Source organism: Salmo salar, chromosome 02, assembly GCF_965601325.2.
Source record: "Salmo salar chromosome 02, fSalSal1, whole genome shotgun sequence".
Lineage (NCBI taxonomy): Eukaryota > Metazoa > Chordata > Actinopteri > Salmoniformes > Salmonidae > Salmo > Salmo salar.
In genome coordinates this window covers 55,822,446-55,842,625 of record NC_138292.1, presented here as the reverse complement: position 1 = coordinate 55,842,625, position 20,180 = coordinate 55,822,446, and the positions used below count along the sequence as shown (strand labels likewise).

The window sequence follows — 20,180 nt, the reverse complement described above, 5'->3', positions numbered from 1 at the left end:
TTTTATGTTTAATACATTTGAAAAAATGTCTAAAAACCTCAATTGAATCCGTTTTAGAATAAGGCTGTAACGTAACAAAATGTGGAACAAGTCAAGGGGTCTGAATACTTCCCGAATGCACTGTACTGACCCAGTTCTGTCAGACCTAGGGGGCCTACCTTGGGCATCTTGTTTGCGGCGGGTGAGTCCAGGCCCTGGTCCATGCTGATGGGGATCTCTTGCTCTCTGTACTGGGCCTTGAGCTTGCCGTAGCGCTGGCTGCAGTGGCGCAGGCTCTTCTTCTGCCATAGCTGCTGCTTGGTCTCACAGTCCTCACCCACCCCAAACCAACCTGCTGCCTGGGCTGTAGCTTGGGCTGTACCCCTGGCAGGAGGGGGAGGGAGAGACAGGGTATTGGAAGAGAGGGAAGGGGGAAAGAGGAGAGAATAATAAAGACAGAATACAACTTAATTATGTCCAACATTCCAAACAGTCATAAAAGGAAATCCTCTGCTATATGCCCCCCCCCAATTCTCAAAACCCATTGGATGAGAAAGCCAGAGATCCCTCCCCTCTGACCTTCTTCTCCAATGGGGTTTGAGAAGGAGGAGAGAGGATGCGAAGAATTGCAAGTGTGATTTTCCCACTGTCTTTTCTCTCTCCTTCCCTTCCGCTTCTCTCTCTGTTCATCTACAGGCTCTTTCCACCGCCCCAACCCCTTCTCATACAGTACCTCCCCTTTCTTTTTGCCCTCTTCCTCCTTTCTCACCCACTGACCCTGAAATCCTCCTATACACCCTTTCAGCTTGTTCTTCTGCCCTCCATTAGTTTCTTCCTCCCTTTATTTCTCCCCTCTCTCTTCCCACTTCTCCCTCTCTCCACCCCCACTTACTTGCGTATGCTCTGAGACAGGGAGGTCTGTCTGTGGAAGGCTGCCCTCCTGTCCCCAACATTGTGACCTCCTCCACCACCACCATCAGTACCACTGTCAGACAGAGGACTGGCCTGCTGCAGGCTCTCACTCTTCTTCAGGGACGAACGCAGGGGCTGGACAGAGGGACAGGGGAAAGAGCAGAGGGTCAGTATACAGGTAGGCCTACTGAGCATAATCCTACCTCAGAGAGCCAGTATACCGCAGGCCATGAAAGGAAAGGGCACTTGAAATGGACTGGCTGAATATAAATGGAATTCACGCCATCACTGGTATACTACTGGGATAAATCTTCACTTGCGGTGTGTGAATAATCTTAAGATTGTGTAAATCGTGCATTGTTGTCAATGGAACATTTGGGCGGAAATGCGCGTTAAGTGCATGATTGTTTTGTTATGATTCAGCCCACAGCGTTCCATTGCCTGTAGTGATGACAACTATCCAGTTTAGCTCAGATCAATCACCTTATTCCAGAACATAAGTGTAAGAATGGCAAAGTAAGGACTTTTCTTTTTCTGAGACTGCAGCAAAATGCACAAATCATTTATTTTTACAAAACCTAGAAGTGATACTAGGGAAACACCAGAGTATCCTAAAGCTTAATATTTTTCCGTTGTAATGTTATTTCATTTTGTACTGCATGTTGTTTCAAAGCCCATTCGTGTCTTTACTGTGGAGTTAACTGAGTATTGTGAGAGCCATGTGAGCTGCCTGTGTGTCAGCCAGCAGGGGGTGTGCTTAGCTAGCCAGCCTGCTACCAGAGGCTCTTTGTTTGGGAAACACACACACACATACACACACACACACACACACACACACACACACACACACACACTTGTGTTCTCACACATGCACTCTCCCTCACCCACACACACCCTCCCTCATCCCTTTCCTACACCTCCGGTCTGCAGGCAGACGCCTAACAATGATGACTTTTGAAAAGTAATGGTGCAGGGAGTGCTTCATGCGTGATTGGAGCAGATCATTTTAGGCTAAATAACCACTTAATCTGAAGGAGTCCCCCGGGGTGCGCCAGGCCAGCCAGACAGGGAAGAGATGTGAGTTAACCGTGAAAATGGATACATGTACCCAAAAACCAGCTAATGTAACTACATTAGACCAGATCAGCTTTCAAATGGCCGTTTAAGGGTCTTATAGGGGAAACTAAATCTGGATTTTGGGGGTAATTTTGTCCAGTTCAGAAAAAACACTGGCCCTATCTATAAAGCCCAAAATGTAAAGACAGGAATGTTAACAGGGCATATCTCAGCTTTGCTATAGAGTAGCTAGTTGTGAGTGACCGTGCAACACTAGCGTGAGTGGACTGGGGTGTGGGTGTAGGTGAGGTTTGGGGGGGCTGGTTGGGATATGGCTGGCCAAGTGCCCATAGACACATGACATACTGTGTATGAAGGCAAGGGAGATAGCATTCTCCTCTTCAGTAAAAAGGTTTTCAGTCGGGGGCTGAAAGTCCGACTATACTACCAACTGTAAAAGTTGGCTTGCCAATTCTTCCCTCTCCTATAGAAATGGCCTTCATCAGAGCATCAACTGCCATTTTCCAAGTACAGAACATGTTTCCATAAAGAGGGGTCAAAATGGAAAGATCAGGTCAAAGGGGTACCTGATTGACCGTTTCAGCTCCCTCTTCAACCCTCTCCTCTTCCTCTGGGGCAGGGATGGCTATGACCAGACTGGGCGGCTTCTTGCTCTTCAACCGGCTGTCTGATTGGCTGCCGTTAGGAGGCTCCCCCCCTTCCTGTGACGCCATCCTTTCTGAGTTCTGAGGGCAAACGAGAGTAAATTGATTAATGGCATGTTTGAGATGGAATCTTCTTCAAAGACAAAAATGTGCATTTCTTCTTTCTTCCTTCCTTCCTTTTAAAAGAGATGTGAAACCAGCTGTGACCCTTTCTTTCCATTCCTCACAACGCTCATATCACCTCTATTTCTCAGTAGCCTACAACTTCCACTTTCATTCTCAACTTGCGCAAATGTGGTTCCATTTACAATGACTGATCTACTCAGACACGTCCTACTGAAAAGACAAACACTGGCAGGCACTTTGAACCATTCAGGAACTAATTGAAGTAGCTACTTTAACACAAACATATCAGCCAAATGACAAATTACTAGAGGAACTCCTATCTGCAACAAGGAAGGACACAATGCCCTGCTGAAAGAACCTTTCACACGTGTATAGGGAAGGGAAACCACTGGATTTGAATACCACTCTTTTTGCTGAAGCTTCATTTTCCATGTAAAAGCCTATCAGCTAAACCATAAAAAACACAAAAGTATCCCACCATAGCACACTGGAATGCAGCGCAATCAGACTCCAGCGGTCCCAACACCATAAAACCCAATGCATGGACATCTCCATCTAACTTTCCTCAGAACTCTACAGATATAGGCTAAAGAATATATACTGTATGTGCGTATTGGGCATGCTACTGTGTCTTAAATACACATGCTATATGTAGACTGGGTCAGTGGGTCAAGCTGGAAAGAAACCCTATATGATAACTCTCGTCACAACAGAGGAATAACCCTAGTCTCATTCCCCAAGGTAGCGTTCATTAGACAACAAACAAAAGGAAACGGACTGAAACAGGGAGCGACTACCAGGTTTTGGCCAATAAGAAACGCTCATTCTTGTTTTCTGTTGCAAAGCGTTTAAGGAACAAGACCCAGCAACGTGAGGGAATAGGAGCCTTGCGCGCTAGCCTAGCCCCACTCTTGGTTAACAGTCGCTGACCGGCACTACGTAAACAATATCCATATCACTGGGGCCCGGTAGATCCTGAGAGAGAAGCCTGCCTTTTTCCGCCACATACATAACAATATCTACTGAAGGAAAACACTGCCTGTCCAAGCAAATATGTATTAGAAAAACAGCAAGTGTCTTTTTCCATGTTAGTTTGATGAGATCCTGGACGAGACCCCATAAATCAGTTACATTAGCAACCCTTCTACGCAATTTAGTAATGTCACCCAAACACTTGTCTGGCTACTAGTACCATCATTCTTATCTGACATGCAATTAGTTAAAGGGTTCTTGTGGGCCGTTACACTGAATGAGTTAACAATAGGTTTTCTGTAGGGGCTGTGACCTCGTCTGTAGGACGCCAGCCAGTCATTGGATAGAAGCATGGTGGCAGGAGCTTGTATGAATGCATGGTGTCAGATTAAGTTGAGACTGAGGTGACTGAGACAATAGCTTGTTACTTGGCAGTGCTAGTGGGGGTGTAGGCCGCGACATGTCATTCCTAGAAAGTTGCACCTGTTGGGACACATTTTTAGAGAAAGAGCGAGAGAAAGAAAGAGATATATATCGCTGGCCTTTAAATTCTATCTACATACACTCCCCTACGTAATTCTTTGGTCAGTGAAGCTGAAACTTTAATTTGACTCTATACTGCAGCATTTTGGATTCAAGATCAAACATTTATGCATCCGAGTCTGTTATTAGTATTTGGACAAATTCACTTACAGTGTCTTTCAGATTATTTTGTTTCCAAAAGAAATGAATGGTAAATCATGTATTGTGTAATTTTGGACACTTCTATTGTAAATAACAAAACAATATGTTTCTGAACACTTCTACATTAATGTGGATGCTACCATGATTACGGATAATGATGAGTGAGAAAGTTACAGAGGCATGAATATCATAACCCACCCACCCCAAAATGCTAACTTCCCCTGTTATTGGTAATGTCTTGGGGGTATGATCTTTATATTACACTGTTTGGACTTAGACAGCCTGCCCAAGTATGTTCTATGCAGAAAAATCCCTGTATAGACCTTCCAGCAAAGCAAACGTCTTAAATGTAGTCCTGCCGTGATTAATGGACTGACTGCAAAGCCATGTGCACAGGAAGACCATCATGAAGTGTTTACATACAGTAACACCATGCAATAACTATCTCTGAAAGCCACCCCTAGTCCCTCATCTCTAAATGCGATGTTACTTAAGGACCACAATGGAAATAAGTCGTCAACTATTGTGTTTACCCACGAAGATTCTTAAATCAAGTGTATCATTTTGTAGGTGTACCTGTAAATGATCAAATAAACTAAACTTAACTAAAAATACATTCAATATCAGTACATAGGCCTACCTTTCTTATCTGCTCAAAGCCACATCCATAATCATGCCTTCCTGTCCCCAGCTTCAAGTCTGCATTAGAAATCATCATCGGCCTCTGGACCCACTCAGAGCTCAATTAGTCATCACTCTTCAGGCTTTTTGAATTGTGTCATTGTATATTTCCATGGGCAAGTCAAGGCAAGATTGCAATATTCCTATAGCGGTTTTCTCCCTGGCCATACGTGTCCATTATAGATCTAGTCAAGGTGTTGAAACCTTGGAGTTGCTATACATCAATAGGAAAAAGGGGCTTGGTGTCAGCGTCGGGAACGGCAGCAGCAGGGAAATCTGACACCAGTCGAGTCAATGGCAATCAAGTCTGTGGCTGTGGGAGCAGAATAGTACGGAGACTAGTTGGGGGATGGGAGAACTCATATGTTCCTATGGGACCGGGTCAGGCCCACACCCTCTCACATAATGAAATATCCAAGGCTTTCACTAATGGAGGGGTTTTAACGGTGTGGTGCCGTGCTTTAGTGGCAGACAGTTACTAACCGCACAGTCTGTCAATGTGGAGAATGCTTTTATAGTTTATAAATCGGGAGACAGTCAAGGAGTGAGTCAGGGTGGTGTTGTTCTGGTAGAGTGGAGAAAGAGAGATCAGTCTCATTGTTGACATTGTCTCATTGGGAGTCTCATTCTAAATGCATGGGCCTACGGAAATAATATTCGCATGGTCTATAATCTGCATACTTGATTGCCTATATTTATGTATATATCTTTGTGATATTAATCCTATATCTTCATCCATATCTTAACAATTATGAGTCAATCAATATCAATACTATCCATAACAGATAATGTAGTGTGGAGATGACAGATTACCAGAATAACCAAAACTCAAAGGTTTTCCCAGATTGCTCACTGAGAGTACCCTGTTGATGACAATGAGGGTTTTGACACATCTATTAGGACAATACCTATGTGACTGGTAGCATAAACAACAGTCAACACCTATTCTAAGCCAATAGGATAACAATAGCCTGGTTGTCTTGCCAACAGATCTTGGATAGGATAACAATGGGTCAATGACCGACCTGCGATGTGGGTTGGGTTTTCTATAAATGATGTCATCATAGTTTTTTTCCCCTCCACAGCCAAAATACATTTAGGTGATTTTCAGACAATACTGGAACATTGTGCATCATCATCTTCAGTCCCCCGGGGAAACAACAGCTCCAGGATCATGATTTCCTCACAGGCGGGAACTTTTGTGTTGTTGTACATTCAGATGTTGACTGAACATTTACCCAATCGTTAGAGAGCGAGTGAAAAACAATATAGTAGCTACTAGATAGTGGCATAAGGGTATGTTTTCTTGATCAATATGGAACATTTGTAATAAATGATTAACCGAGTCCAGAGGGAGTCTCACTCACACGGTAGTCTGGGAACAGCAGATGTGACAACACAGCCCAAGGCTTCCACAGTAACTCCCAGCACACAGAGCACAGTACTGTAGACTGCTAGTTCCCAGTCTCACACTCTCTCTCTCTCTCTCTCTCTCTGCCACTCAAATATCCTAAGTGAGTGGGAACTCAAACACAGTGTCACAATAGTCTTCTAAGAGAAAATGTGACAACACAGCTCATGTTAACATACATTGAGTGTACAAAACATTAAGAATACCTTCCTAATATTGAGTTGCACTCCTCCGCCCCTTTTGTCCTCAGAACAGCCTCAATTCGTAGGGGGAATGGACTCTACAAGGATGCCGGCACATGTTGACTCCAATGCTTCCCACAGTTGGGCAGTGGACCATTCTTGATACACATGGAAACTGTTGAGGGTGACAAACCCAGCAGCGATGCTTTTCTTGGCACAAACCAGTGCGCCTGGCACCTACTACCATACACCCTCTGAATGACACACATACACAATCCACGTCTCGATTGTCTCAAGGCTTTAAAATCATTTTTGGACCCGTCTCCTCCACTTCATCTACACTGATTGAAATGCATTTAACAAGTGACATCAATAATGGATCGTAGCTTTCACCTGGTCAGTCCGTGTCATGGAAAGAGCAGGTGTTCTTAATGTTTTGTGCACTCAGTGTCCACACTAATTCCAAGTCCCAGCCCAGTCACACATACCAGTAATGAGTCACAAATGCATAGTGACATTACCCAGGGTGACAACCATACTGCTCCTATCACATGACTCGTGTATCACGAGCTCCCACACTGCCAGTCTCTCTCTCCACCCCCTCTCTCTGTGTACTTCAAGAAATCTAAACTAATCTGTCCAGTTCTTTACATTGGGGCCAGTGATGATCGTGGAGCTCTTGAAGATGTCATGACTGCGAGCAGGGTCATTTTCATTAGGACACGCACCGGGATACATTTTGCAACTGAAAACGAAAACTTCTTATGGGACAAGCACCAGTTAGTCCCTCCCTGTTTCAGTCTGGTTTATTTTGTTCGGTGCCTAATGAACATGACCCTGGCCGTAAGTCAATAGCAGATTAGCGTCAATGCTTCATTTCCATACTTGGTGTTTGGTACCACCGTGTGTTCCTGTACAAGTGTGTGTCTGTCACCAAGCCCCTATAGCCCACAGAGTGCTGCTGTTGCATGTTAGCGTGACGCCAAGCACAGCTGCCACCTCACACCATAGCCCTGGACACAGGCAGACAGGAATGTGCTCGTTCAGAAATTGCTAGGTTTGATTGCCACCGGTGATAGCTAGTTAGTTAGAAGTGGTAATGGCCTAGAGCCAAGTTCCCAAACATAGACAGAGGCAAGGGCAGTCGGTCTCATGTTTCACTTTCTGTCATAGGCTTCAATGATGAACAGGTCAGCCCAAGTACAGTACAGCCTGGGTGAGTTTAGCTACAGTACCTGTCAAAGGTTTGGACACACCTACTCATTCAAGGGTTTTTCTTTATTTTTACTATTTTCTACATTGTTGAAAAATAGTGAAGACATCACAACTATGAAATAACACATATGGAATCATGTAGTAACCAAAAAAGTGTTAAACAAATCAAAGTAGCCACCCTTTGCCTTGATGACAGCTTTGCACTAGAGGTCGACCAATTAATCGGAATGGCCGATTAATTAGGGCCGATTCCAAGTTTTCATAACAATCGGAAATCGGTATTTTTGGACACCGATTTCGCCGATTAAAAAATAAACCTATTTCACTAGGCAAGTCAGTTAAGAACACATTCTTATTTCAATGACGGCCTAGGAACGGTAGGTTAACTGCCTTGTTCAGTGGCAGAACGACAGATTTTTACCTTGTTAGTCCAACGCTCTAACCACCTGCCTTACATTGCACTCCATGAGGAGCCTGCATGGCAGGCTGACTCCCTGTTACGCGAGGGCAGCAAGAAGCCAAGGTAAGTTGCTAGCTAGCATTAAACTTATAAAAACAATCAAAACAATCAATCAATCTTCACAATCACTAGTTAACTACACATGGTTGATGATATTACTAGTTTATCTAGCGTGTCCTGCGTTGGATATAATCGATGCGGTGCCTGTTCATTTCTCATCGAATCACAGCCTACTTCGCCAAACGGGTGATGATTTAGCACTGTCATTGCACCTAACCATAAACATCAATGCCTTTCTTTAAAATCAATACACAAGTCTATATTTTTAAACCTGCATATTTAGTTGGTGTTTGCAACGCCAGGGTTGTGGGTTCGATTCCCACGCGGGACCAGTACGGAAGAAAAAAAAAAATGTATGAAAAAGTATGAAATGTATGCCTTCGCTACTGTAAGTCGCTCTGGATAAGAGCGTCTGCTAAATGACTAAAATGTAATGTAAAAATGTTAGTTAATACTGCTAACATGAATTTCTTATAATTAGGGAAATTGTGTCACTTCCTTGCGTTCCGTGCAAGCAGTCAGGGTATATGCAGCAGTTTGGGCCACCTGGCTCGTTGCGAACTGTGTGAAGTCCATTTATTCCTAACAAAGACCGTAATTAATTTTCCAGAATTGTACATAATTATGACATAACATTGAAGGTTGTACAATGTAACAGCAATATTTAGACTTAGGGATGCCACCCGTTAGATAAAATACAGAACAGTTACGTATTTCACTGAAAGAATAAACATTTTGTTTTCGAAATGATAGTTTCCGGATTCGACCACATTAATGACCAAAGGCTCGTATTTCTATGTGTTATTATGTTATAATTAAGTCTATGATTTGATATTTGATAGAGCAGTCTGACTGAGCGATGGTAGGCAGCAGCAGGCTCGTAAGCATTCATTCAAACAGCACTTTCATGCGTTTGCCAGCAGCTCTTCACAATTCTTCAAGCATTGAGCTGTTTATGACTTCAAGCCTATCAACTCCCGAGATTAGGCTGGTGTAACCGATGTGAAATGGCTAGCTAGTTAGCGGGGTGCGCGCTAATAGCGCTTCAATCGGTGACGTCACTCGCTCTGAGACTTGGAGTAGTTGTTCCCCTTGCTCTGCAAGGGCCGCGGCTTTTGTGGAGCGATGGGTAACGATGCTTCGAGGGTGGCTGTTGTCGATGTGTTCCTGGTTCGAGCACAGGTAGGGGCGAGGAGAGGGACGGAAGCTATACTGTTACACTGGCAATACTATAGTGCCTATAAGAACATCCAATAGTCAAAGGTATATGAAATACAAAATGGTAGAGATGGAAATAGTCCTATAATTCCTATAATAACTACAACCTAAAACTTCTTCCTGGGAATATTGAAGACTCATGTTAAAAGGAACCACCAGCTTTCATATGTTCTCATGTTCTGAGCAAGGAACTTAAACATTAGCTTTTTTACATGGCACATATTGCACTTTTACTTTCTTCTCCAACACTTTGTTTTTGCATTATTTAAACCAAATTGAACATGTTTCATTATTTATTTGAAGCTAAATTGATTTTATTGATGTATTATATTAAGTTAAAATAAGTGTTCATTCAGTATTGTTGTAATTGTCATTATTACAAACAAAAAAATTGTGGAATTTCTTTCCTTCTTAATGCATTTGAGCCAATCAGTTGTGTTGTGACAAGGTATGGGTGGTATACAGAAGATAGCCCTATTTGGTAAAAGACCAAGTCCATATTATGGCAAGAACAGCTCAAATAAGCAAAGAGAAACGACACTCCACGGTCAGTCAATGCTGAAAATGTCAAGAACTTTGAAAGTTTCTTCAAGTGCAGTCGCAAAAACCATCAAGCGCTATAATGAAACTGGCTCTCATGAGGACCGCCACAGGAAAGTAAATGCTTCACAGAGTTCAAGTAACAGACACATATCAACATCAACTGAAACTGCGTGAATCAGGCCTTCATGTTCAAATTGTTGCAAAGAAACCACTACTAAAGGACACCAATAAGAAGAGACTTGCTTGGGCCAAGAAACATGTGCAATTGATATTAGACTGGTGGAAAATGATGAGTCCAAATTTGACATTTTTGGTTCCAACCGCCGTGTCTTTGTGAGACGCAGAGTAGGTGAAAGGATGATCTCAGCATGTGTGGTTCCCACCGTGAAGCATGGAGGAGGTGGTGTGATGGTGCTTTGCTGGTGACACTGTCAGTGATTTATTTACAATTCAAGGCACACTTAACCAGCATGGCTACCAGAGCATTCTGCAGCGATATGCCATCCCATCTGGTTTGCACTTAGTGAGACTATCATTTATTTTTAAACAGGACAATGACCCAAAACACACCTCCAGGCTGTGTAAGGGCTATTTGACCAAGAAGGAGAGTGATGGTGCTGCATAAGATGACCTGGCCTCCACCCAATTGAGATGGTTTGGGATGAGTTGGACTGCAGAGCGAAGGAAAAGTGCTCAGAAACTACTTCAAGACTGTTGGAAAAGCATTCCTCATTAAGCTGATTGAGAGAATGCCAAGAGTGTGCAAAGCTGTCATCAAGGCAAAGGGGTGGCTACTTCGAAGAATCTCAAATATAATATATATTTTGATTTGTTCAACACTTTTTTGGTTACAACATAATTCAATGTGTTATTTCATAGTTTTGACTTATAATAATAATAATAATAATAATAATAATAATAATAATAATAATACTACAATGAGTAGGTGTGTCCAAACTTTTGACTGGTACTGTACATGGCTACATGCTTAAGAGCGCCAGGTTCCAATTAATCCTTCCTTTGTGTTCTACGCTAAGACTCTTTAAGACTAGATACCTATGCAGAAGTTTCACTTGTTGCTGTGAAATACATGACAACATCCACTGAAGAATATACTGTAGCTTCAAATGGCATCTTGTGCAGAGCAGTACAGATGCTCAGCTGTACAATACATCCATTGTTCTCCATCACTTCTTCAATGAACACGAACTCTTGACACACAACATATACATTTCAAAGTGCAGGAGAAACAGCTGTTTCAAACAAAGAACGAAAATGAAACCAGTTAAATACTGTATCACCGCATATTTTGTCACTTGACGTAAATTGTCACACATTTGGAGCTGTGGAACAGCGTTCACACTTACTGCTCGACTCGCCTCCAGAAATGGGTGTTGCCTGACGATCGGTCTCTGTTACCTCTGACCACTCGCAGCAGGACGAAAGAGAAACAGTCCTTCAGATGATTGCCTCATCACCACATCCTTTGACCAGTAACATCTCTACCACCCCGATTACTGCAACCTGAAAGAGCAGTTGAACCACAAGTCAGAACATAAGTAGAGAAGTACCCACCAACAACTTTGAGAGATTTACGAGAGACTCGAGATCTTGACAAATGTCAGACTTCAATAGATTTCAAAAGGACTTGTGTGAATTGCGCAATATGTCAATAGCATTCAAGATCTAACTTGCATGTGCACGGATGAACGAGCAAAAACAGTCATCTCTTCATACCAAGGGGCGAATCAATTGAATGGTGTAGGAAAGTAACTGCAGAATGCATCGATACATCAGTGTAGCAACTGAAATCACCCCTCACTCTTGTCTACCTAAACACAATGTGTGTGGTAATGACATTGCTCAAATGGCTAGTTCTTTCCTTGTGATCAAATAGTTGAAGAACCTTTGTTGAAAAATACAGTAGGATGGCAGGTTATTTAACCTCAAAGCTATGAGACCCTCTTTGTCATTTTGAGCAATTGAAAGCTTCCCAGAGAAACCACAGAATTCTTGTGAGAGATTTGTCACAGTATTCTTGGTTAGTGTTCTACTGTAGCTGGACGGGAAATGTGTATTCCATAACTGAAACGGAATCTGCACTTCCCAGAGCATGCATGCAGGTTCAAACCTGCATGGCGGAAGCTTACCACAAGTATCACAGCTCCATCACCCCTACCAAGACCCCTAGCTGCCTTCAGGGGCCGTGAATGTTTTGAATACACAGACACCAAACTCAAAAACAGGGCTACCTTTCAAACTAGATCCAACATAGACAGGGCTGATATTTCCCAGTTACACGGCATGTCATGCTTTTTTGGCTTGTCGTGGGTGCAACCGCATTAGAGAGGAGTACAGCACAAGGAGGAAGCCAGCCAAATAGACAGCCAGCCTCCAGCCTGTGGAATGAGTCTCTGGCTCACTCAGAAGATGAGAGCGATCTGAAGAAGACACAGCGGGATACTACGAGTCTGTGACACACGATTCCCCCAATATTCGCAGACATTTAAGTCAGATCCCTTCCTGGATCAGTACGCATTAATTAGAAAATGGATGAAGCTTTGAACTTCCGATGCTCTGATGTTCATGAGAATTAAAGTTAACATGTCAAAGTGACACTACCAGAGCGGCCTTGCTTCCTTTCAGGTTGAGGTTAAGGCCCTTTTCCTGTGCGACACAGCGAAGGATGATGTGTCAGACAGTATAGAAGCTGAATTTGCATAAATTGGCATTACCATGATGAAGCAGGAAAGAAATCCCAATGAGCCCACAGATACTACTGGGAAGAGGCTTGTCGCTAGGAGAGACTCAAGGCTCTGCTTTCTGGCAGGCATGTTGTAGCACAACAGCTGAGAACTGGAGCTGAAACCTAGGAGGGGCAGGGGGATTGCAAGCATGACTCAATAGAATCCAAGGGGGAGGAAAGACAGAATGGACGACTGTAGGCCTGAATGGTCATTATCCAGTTTCAATCCAACCATTTCATTGGGATGAATTACCTGACGCATGAAAAAAATGTCAAGACCGGGCTGAAATGGCGGGACAATTTTATAAATGTCGACAAACAATTTGTTCGTTCGATATGGTCTAGGATCTTTGTGTCGGTAAAATGTATTATGCTAGCAATGGCTGTGGAAACACCTTCATGCTCAAATATTATAAAAGAAATACATGACAAGGTATGGGTGGTATACAGAAGATGGCCCTATTTGGTAAAAGACCAAGTCCATATAATGGCAAGAACAGCTCAAATAAGCAAAGAGAAACAAACAACAGTCCATCATTACTTTAAGACATGTAAAAATGTAAATGTAAAATGTAAATGTAAGACATGTAGGTCAGTCAATCTGGAAAATTTCAAGAACTTAGAAAGTTCCTTCAAGCGCAGTCGCAAACAATATCAAGCGCTATGATGAAACTGGCTCTCACAAGGACCTCCCACAGGAATGAAAGACACAGAGTTACCTCTGCGGCAGAGGATAAGTTCATTAGAATTACCAGCCTCAGAAATTGCAGCCCAAATAAATGCTTCACAGAGTTCAAGTAACAGACACATATCAACATCAACTGTTTAGAGGAGACTGCGTGAATCAGGCCTTCATGGTTGAATTGCTGCAAAGAAACCACTACTAAAGGACACCAATAATAAGAAGAGACTTGCTTGGGCCAAGAAACACGAGCAATGGACATTAGACCGGTGGAAATCTGTCCTTTGGTCTGATGATTCCAAATTTTAGATTTTTGGTTCCAACCACCGTGTCTTTGTGAGACGCAGAGTAGGTGAACGGATGCTCTCCACATGTGTGGTTCCCATCGTGAAGCATGGAGGAGGAGGTGTGATGGTGCTTTGCTGGTGACACTGTCAGTGATTAATTTAGAAATCAAGGCACACTTAACCAGCATGGCTACCACAGCATTCTGCAGAAATACGCCATCCCATCTGGTTTGCACTTAGTGGGACTATCATTTGCTTTTCAACAGGACAATGACCCAAAACACACCTCCAGGCTGTATAAGGGCTATTTGACCAAGAAGGAGAGTGATGGAGTGCTGCATCAGATGACCTGGCCTCCACAATCACCCGACCTCAACCCAATTGAGAAGGTTTGGGATGAGTTGGAATGAGTGAAGGAAAAGCAGCCAACAAGTGCTCAGTGTATGTGGGAAGTTCTTCAAGACTGTTGGAAAAGCATTCCTCGTGAAGCTGGTTGAGAGAGGCTGCTGCCTACATACATAGACTTGAAATCACTGGCCACTCTATACCGCTCTGACATTGCTCATCCATATATTTATATATTCTTAATTACATTCCTTTACTTCGATTTGTGTGTTTTTGGTATAGGTTGTGAAATTGTTTGATATTAACGGTTAGATATTACTGCACTGTCGGAGCTAGGAACACAAGCATTTCGCTACACCCGCAATAACATCTGTGTGACCAATAAAATTGTATTTGTTTTGAGAATGCCAAGAGTGTGCAAAGCTGTCATCAAGGCAAAGGGTGGCTACTATGAAGAATATAACATATATTTTGATTTGTTTAACACTTTTTTGATTACTACATGATTCCATGGGTTATTTCATAGTGTTGACGTCTTCACTATTATTCTGCAATGTAATAATAGTAAAAAATGAAGAAAAACCCTTGAATAAATAGGTGTTCTAAAACTTTTGACTGGTACTGTACATACATACAGTGGGCTCCAAAATTACTGGCACCCCTGACTGGCAATGCACAAACAATACTTAAAAAAATATAAACAATATAATTATAGAGAAACTCAAAATACCAACATGTGAGAAATACTGTACTTTATTAATGTTTCAATGGAACCAACCAAAATCATACAATTATTTAAAACAAAATTAATTTCACCAAAATCAAGGTTTCATAATTATTGGCACTCCTCATTTAGTACTTAGTGCAACCACCTCTTGCAAGGATAACAGCATGGAGTCTCTTCCTGTAATGGTTGACAAGGTTAAGTAACACATTTGGAGGGATTTTGGACCATTCCTCTACGCAGATCCTTTCAAGATCCTTCACATTGTTGGGTTCGCGTTTATCAACTGCCCTCTTCCACTCAGCCCACAGGTTTTCGATTGGATTGAGGTCCGGCGACTGAGATGGCCATGGCAGAACATTGATTTTGTTGTCACAGAACCATTTCTGTGTGGATCTTGAGGTATGTTTCGGGTCATTGTCTTGTTGGAAAGTCCACCTACGGACAAGTCCCAGCCTTCTGGCAGAGGCAACCAGATTGTCAGTCAAAATTGCCTGATACTTGGTGGAATTCATTATGCAATCAATCTTAACCAGTGCCCCTGGACCTCTGGAATTAAAACAGCCCCAAAACATCACTGACCCCCCTCCATATTTCACCGTGGGTATGAGGTGCCTCTCCTTGTATGCATCTCTGTTTCGACGCCAAACATGCCAATGCTGTATCTGACCAAAACGTTCAATTTTGGTCTCATCTGACCAGAGCACCTTCTTCCAGTCATAATTTAAAATGACGTTTGGCAAACTCCAAGCGCTTGCGTCTGTGTCTTGGGGTCAGAAAGGGCTTTCTTCTGGCAACCCTTCCAAACAGCCCGTGGTTGTGGAGGTGGCGTCTGATGGTAATTTTTTTAATCTGGTGACCCCAACAAGGCCTGCAATTCTTTCACAGTGATTCTTGGGGATTTTGTTGCTTCTCTCACCATCCTCCTCCCTATCCTGGGGGGCAAAATGCATTTGCGTCCTCTACCCGTGAGGTTTTCAACTGTTCCATATCTTTTGAATTTTTTTATAATTACCCTGACAGTGCTCAGTGGTAGATTCAATCGTTTGTGGATCTTCTTGTAGCCATTACCAGATTTATGAAGGTCTACGACCATCTGTCCCTTTTGAACTGCCAGTTCTTTTCTTTTCTTCATGGTGTAAGATGACAAAGGGATATTGCATGTGTGTTACCTCATTTTTATGCCCTAGTGAAACAGGAAGAGATGTAATGGCTCAATATAGTTCCTTAAGACTTAGATCAACTTAAATAAGTGGAATTTAATTTGTGGTTTCATTTTGGTAGATCTTATTTACAATAATCTTTAAGGGTGCCATTAATTGTGAAACCTTGATTTGGAGAACATTGATTTTTAATGAAATCAAATTATTTTGGTTGGTTCCATTGAAACATTAATAAAGTACAGTATTTCTCACATGTTGGTATTTTGAGTTTCTCTCTATAATTATATTGTTTATATTTGTTTAAGCATTATTTGTGCATTGCCAGTCAGGAGTGCCAGTAATTTTGGAGCCCACTGTACATACATACATACATACATACATACATACATACATACATACATACATACATACATACATACATACATACATACATACATACATACATACATACATACATACATACCACACATAGAGCACATTAGGAAAGTATTCAGACTTTTTCCACATTTTGTTACAACATTGTAAAATGGATTAAGTAGTGTTTTTCCCTCGTCAATCTACACACAATAACCCATAATGCCAAAGCAAAAACAGGTTTTTAGAATTTATTAAAAATAAGAAACTGAAATATCACATTTACATAAGTATTCAGACCCTTTACTCAGTATTTTGTTGAAGCAACTTTGGCAGCATACAGCCTTGAGTCTTCTTGGGTATGACGCTAACAGCTTGGCACACCTGTATTTGGGAAGTTTCTCACCTTCTCTGCAGATCCTCTCAAGCTCTGTCAGGTCGGATGGGGAGCGTTGCTGCACAGCTATAGGTCACTCCAGAGATGTTTGATTGGGTTCAAGTCCGGGCTCTGGCTGGGCCACTCAAGGACTTGTCCCGAAGCCACTCCTGCGTTGTCTTGGTTGTGTGCTTAGGGTCCTTTTCCTGTTGGAAGGTGAACCTTCGCCGCAGTCCGAGGTCCCGAGCGCTTTGGAGCAGGTTTCCATCAAGGATCTCTCTGTACCTTGCTCCGTTCATCTTTCCCTCAATCCTGACTAGTCTCCTAGTCCCTGTCGCTGAAAAACTCTGTCAGAGTGACCATTGGGTTCTTGGTCACCTCCCTGACCAAGGCCCTTCTCCCCTGATTGCTCAGTTTGGCCGGCCGGCCAGCTCTAGGAAGAGTCTTGGTGGTTCCAAACTTCTTCCATTTAAGAATGATGGAGGCCAATGTGTTTTTGGGGACCTTCAATGCTACAGAAATTAAATGTGTTGGTACTCTTCCCCAGGTCTGTGCCTCGACACAATCCTGTCTCGGAGCTCTACGGACAATTCCTTCAACCTCATGGCTTGGTTTTTGCTCTGACATACACCGTCAACTGTGGGACCTTATATAGACAGGTGTGCGCCTTTCCAAATCATGTCCAATCAATTGAATTCACCACAGGTGGACTCCAAGTTGTTGAAACATCTCAAGGATGATCAATGGAAACAGGATACACCTGATCTCAATTTCAAGTCTCATAGCAAAGGGTCTGAATACTTATGTAAATAAGGTATTTTTTTTTATAGATTTGCAAAATGTTCTAAAAACCTGTTTTCGCTGTGTCATTATGGGGTATTGTGTGTAGATTGACGAGAAAAATGTTTTATTTAATCCATTTTAGAATAAGGCTGTAACGTAACAAAATGTAGAAAAAGTCAAAGGGTCTGAATACTTTTTTTGAATGCACTGTATTTAAATAACCATCATATGGAAGTAAACTTGGAGTTACACAATGATATGTTGTGTGATCCTCCCACTACGACTCGGGAAAGCATGCAGTTTATTAGGCTACAGATTAAATACTGTAAATTACTGAACACAGGGTGGTGAAAGTGCACAGTGATGAGCTTGATACTCCTTTTCAATAAATATCAACGGTCTTATTTTAATGACAAGATGATCGATGCTTGGCTGCTGTTTAACAGATAAAAAATTATCTTGCTCTTATCCATAATAATCTCATCATGTAGGTAGCCTACCTGCACTGTATGTGCAAGCTGTGGTTAGTGCACACAAGCCAAGACCAGAGTGGGCACATTTGCAGTATAACGCAACAGTTTGTGACAAAACCGTCAGTAGAGTTGAATATGCGATGGTCATTTTATTTCGGAAAATGGGAATTTGACAGCAAAAGTCACATTTTTATCCTCAATAAGTCTGTTTGATGGAAACATCTCTGAAGGGAAAATAAGCATATTTTTTATGCAGCTTTTAGAATATTTGCATGAAAATCTGTTGACAATTGGATGAAAACCTAGCAATTGTATCACTTCTAAATGTTTGCAAATCTGGAAAACCAATCTTGTTTCTGATTCCCAGTCCAGTCAACCATGACCATTTGACTTTTTTCATTTTCCTACTGTGTCAACCTGCAACCTAGGCATTTACATAGGTTCCACTTCGCTCTACTATACCTTGTTAGCTTGACAGCAGGTGCACATGTGGTGTAACAGAACTTACAGATAAAGACTACTGATGCAGATGTTGTGGGTCAGTGGTTGCTTATCAACATTCTATTATTTGCTCCCTCTGAAATGCACTACAGTATGCATAATTCAAAGGAAGAGATCTGTAAGACTCCATTGTTTGAAACATGAATGAATAAAAGACCACTAATGATACAGACATTTCAAAGAAAGCCTGCCTTACTGGGGAATGGATTGTATATTGTAGGCCTATCTTGAACTACTCATCTGCAGATTTCTACCAGTTTCTCAGCCCTGCAACAATGGTTGTTATAAACTAATGGTATAGCAATCATTTCAGACTGGATTAAAATGATATTTTAGCCTTTACATAAAGATATAATACTCATATCACACATTACTTTCTCACTATTTAACCCTATAAAGAAATGTTAACTCATGTACATTAATCTTCCAGTTTACAGTCAGAGACTGTGGCAAACATCTATCAAACGGAATGTTCGCGTATTCATATGATAACTTTGGCAACAAGATAAGCAAATGATGTAGCAACTATTTAACAATGTTGACCTGCATACTCAGTGAGAGTCTGCATAATTCAGCAAAAAACGATACTGTATCCCGTCGTGTCAACAAACCAAACCCTCCCACATTTTCTGGAAAAATGGGAGACCAATGGGAATTCTAACGTGAGAACAGTTAGCGTTTGACGGAAGTTGAACGAAGGTTTGTGTGAAGATAGTAAAATGTGTCAATTCTAAAGTGAATCATTTTTCCCCGGGCAGCGCAACATACGTTTTCACATTTTAACTGCGCGCGTGCATTAATGTCGTTCGCGGTCCTTTTGAGAATTCCAATTCCAATGTTGAATTAGTTAATAAAATGACTTTATAATTCATTTTATTAATGTGACTTCCTCACGCCTACACTTTTCCTATTGTTTCGCTATCTGAAACTCCGATAAGAGGACTGGTAAAGACAACACATTGTGCCCACTTTCGATCATAAACACATTTTGAAAAAAAATATTCAATGTTGGATGAGAAAAATAGGCTACTCACCTTTAAAGAAAAATATATACGTTGCTTTCATCAATGTTGCTCAGAATAAGATACAAGTTATGTTCCTCAAATTCATACAATGTTGCACCAACGTGTTACTTTCCTTCTCTCTCCAAATATCCTGATTTCGGCGAAGGTGGGCGGAGACTAGACAGGCCTAACCTATCTGATAACTGAGACACACATAGAAGTCAAGAATGGTTTAGTAATAATATTAACATAGTCCAGTTATGTCCGCAGCTCATGGACTGTAATAGTTGTATATATTTTGGTAATGTTTGCATGATTGTTGTTTGTGCAAGTGCATAAATAACTTGATAATATTGCTCTTTGAGTCCCGAAGCTTGACACCCCTACCACAATGTCCCTAAATGACGCAATGAGGGGGACGTGAGACTTTCCCAGCAAAAGCAATACCTCCCCAAAAAAACTAAAGCAAACTAACATGAAAGTAACCTGTGTTGCTATAGTAATATATGGAAAGGAAAAGTGTGAGAGCACTTCATTTGACATTTCCACCCAAGCAAGAGCTAACACAATTCCAGAAG

At 41.9% G+C, this 20,180-nt stretch overlaps 1 protein-coding gene across 3 annotated transcripts in view; it reads right to left on the bottom strand.

Annotated features, from left to right (window-relative positions):
* LOC106588262 (inactive rhomboid protein 2) overlaps positions 1-19,762 on the bottom strand; it is a 38,001-nt gene extending 18,239 nt beyond the window's left edge. For 2 of the 3 annotated variants that reach the window (XM_014177111.3, XM_082965038.1), the window contains exons 1-5: positions 19,633-19,762; positions 11,532-11,688; positions 2,535-2,693; positions 872-1,026; positions 159-363 (exon numbers count right to left, since the gene is read on the bottom strand). In XM_014177111.3, the coding sequence (XP_014032586.2) occupies positions 159-363; positions 872-1,026; positions 2,535-2,681 (507 nt within the window). In that variant the 5' untranslated portion in view covers positions 2,682-2,693; positions 11,532-11,688; positions 19,633-19,762. The remainder of the gene's footprint in view (positions 1-158; positions 364-871; positions 1,027-2,534; positions 2,694-11,531; positions 11,689-19,632) is intronic. The other variant, XM_014177119.3, reaches the window with a different exon arrangement.
* Between the last annotated feature and the right edge of the window lie 418 nt (positions 19,763-20,180).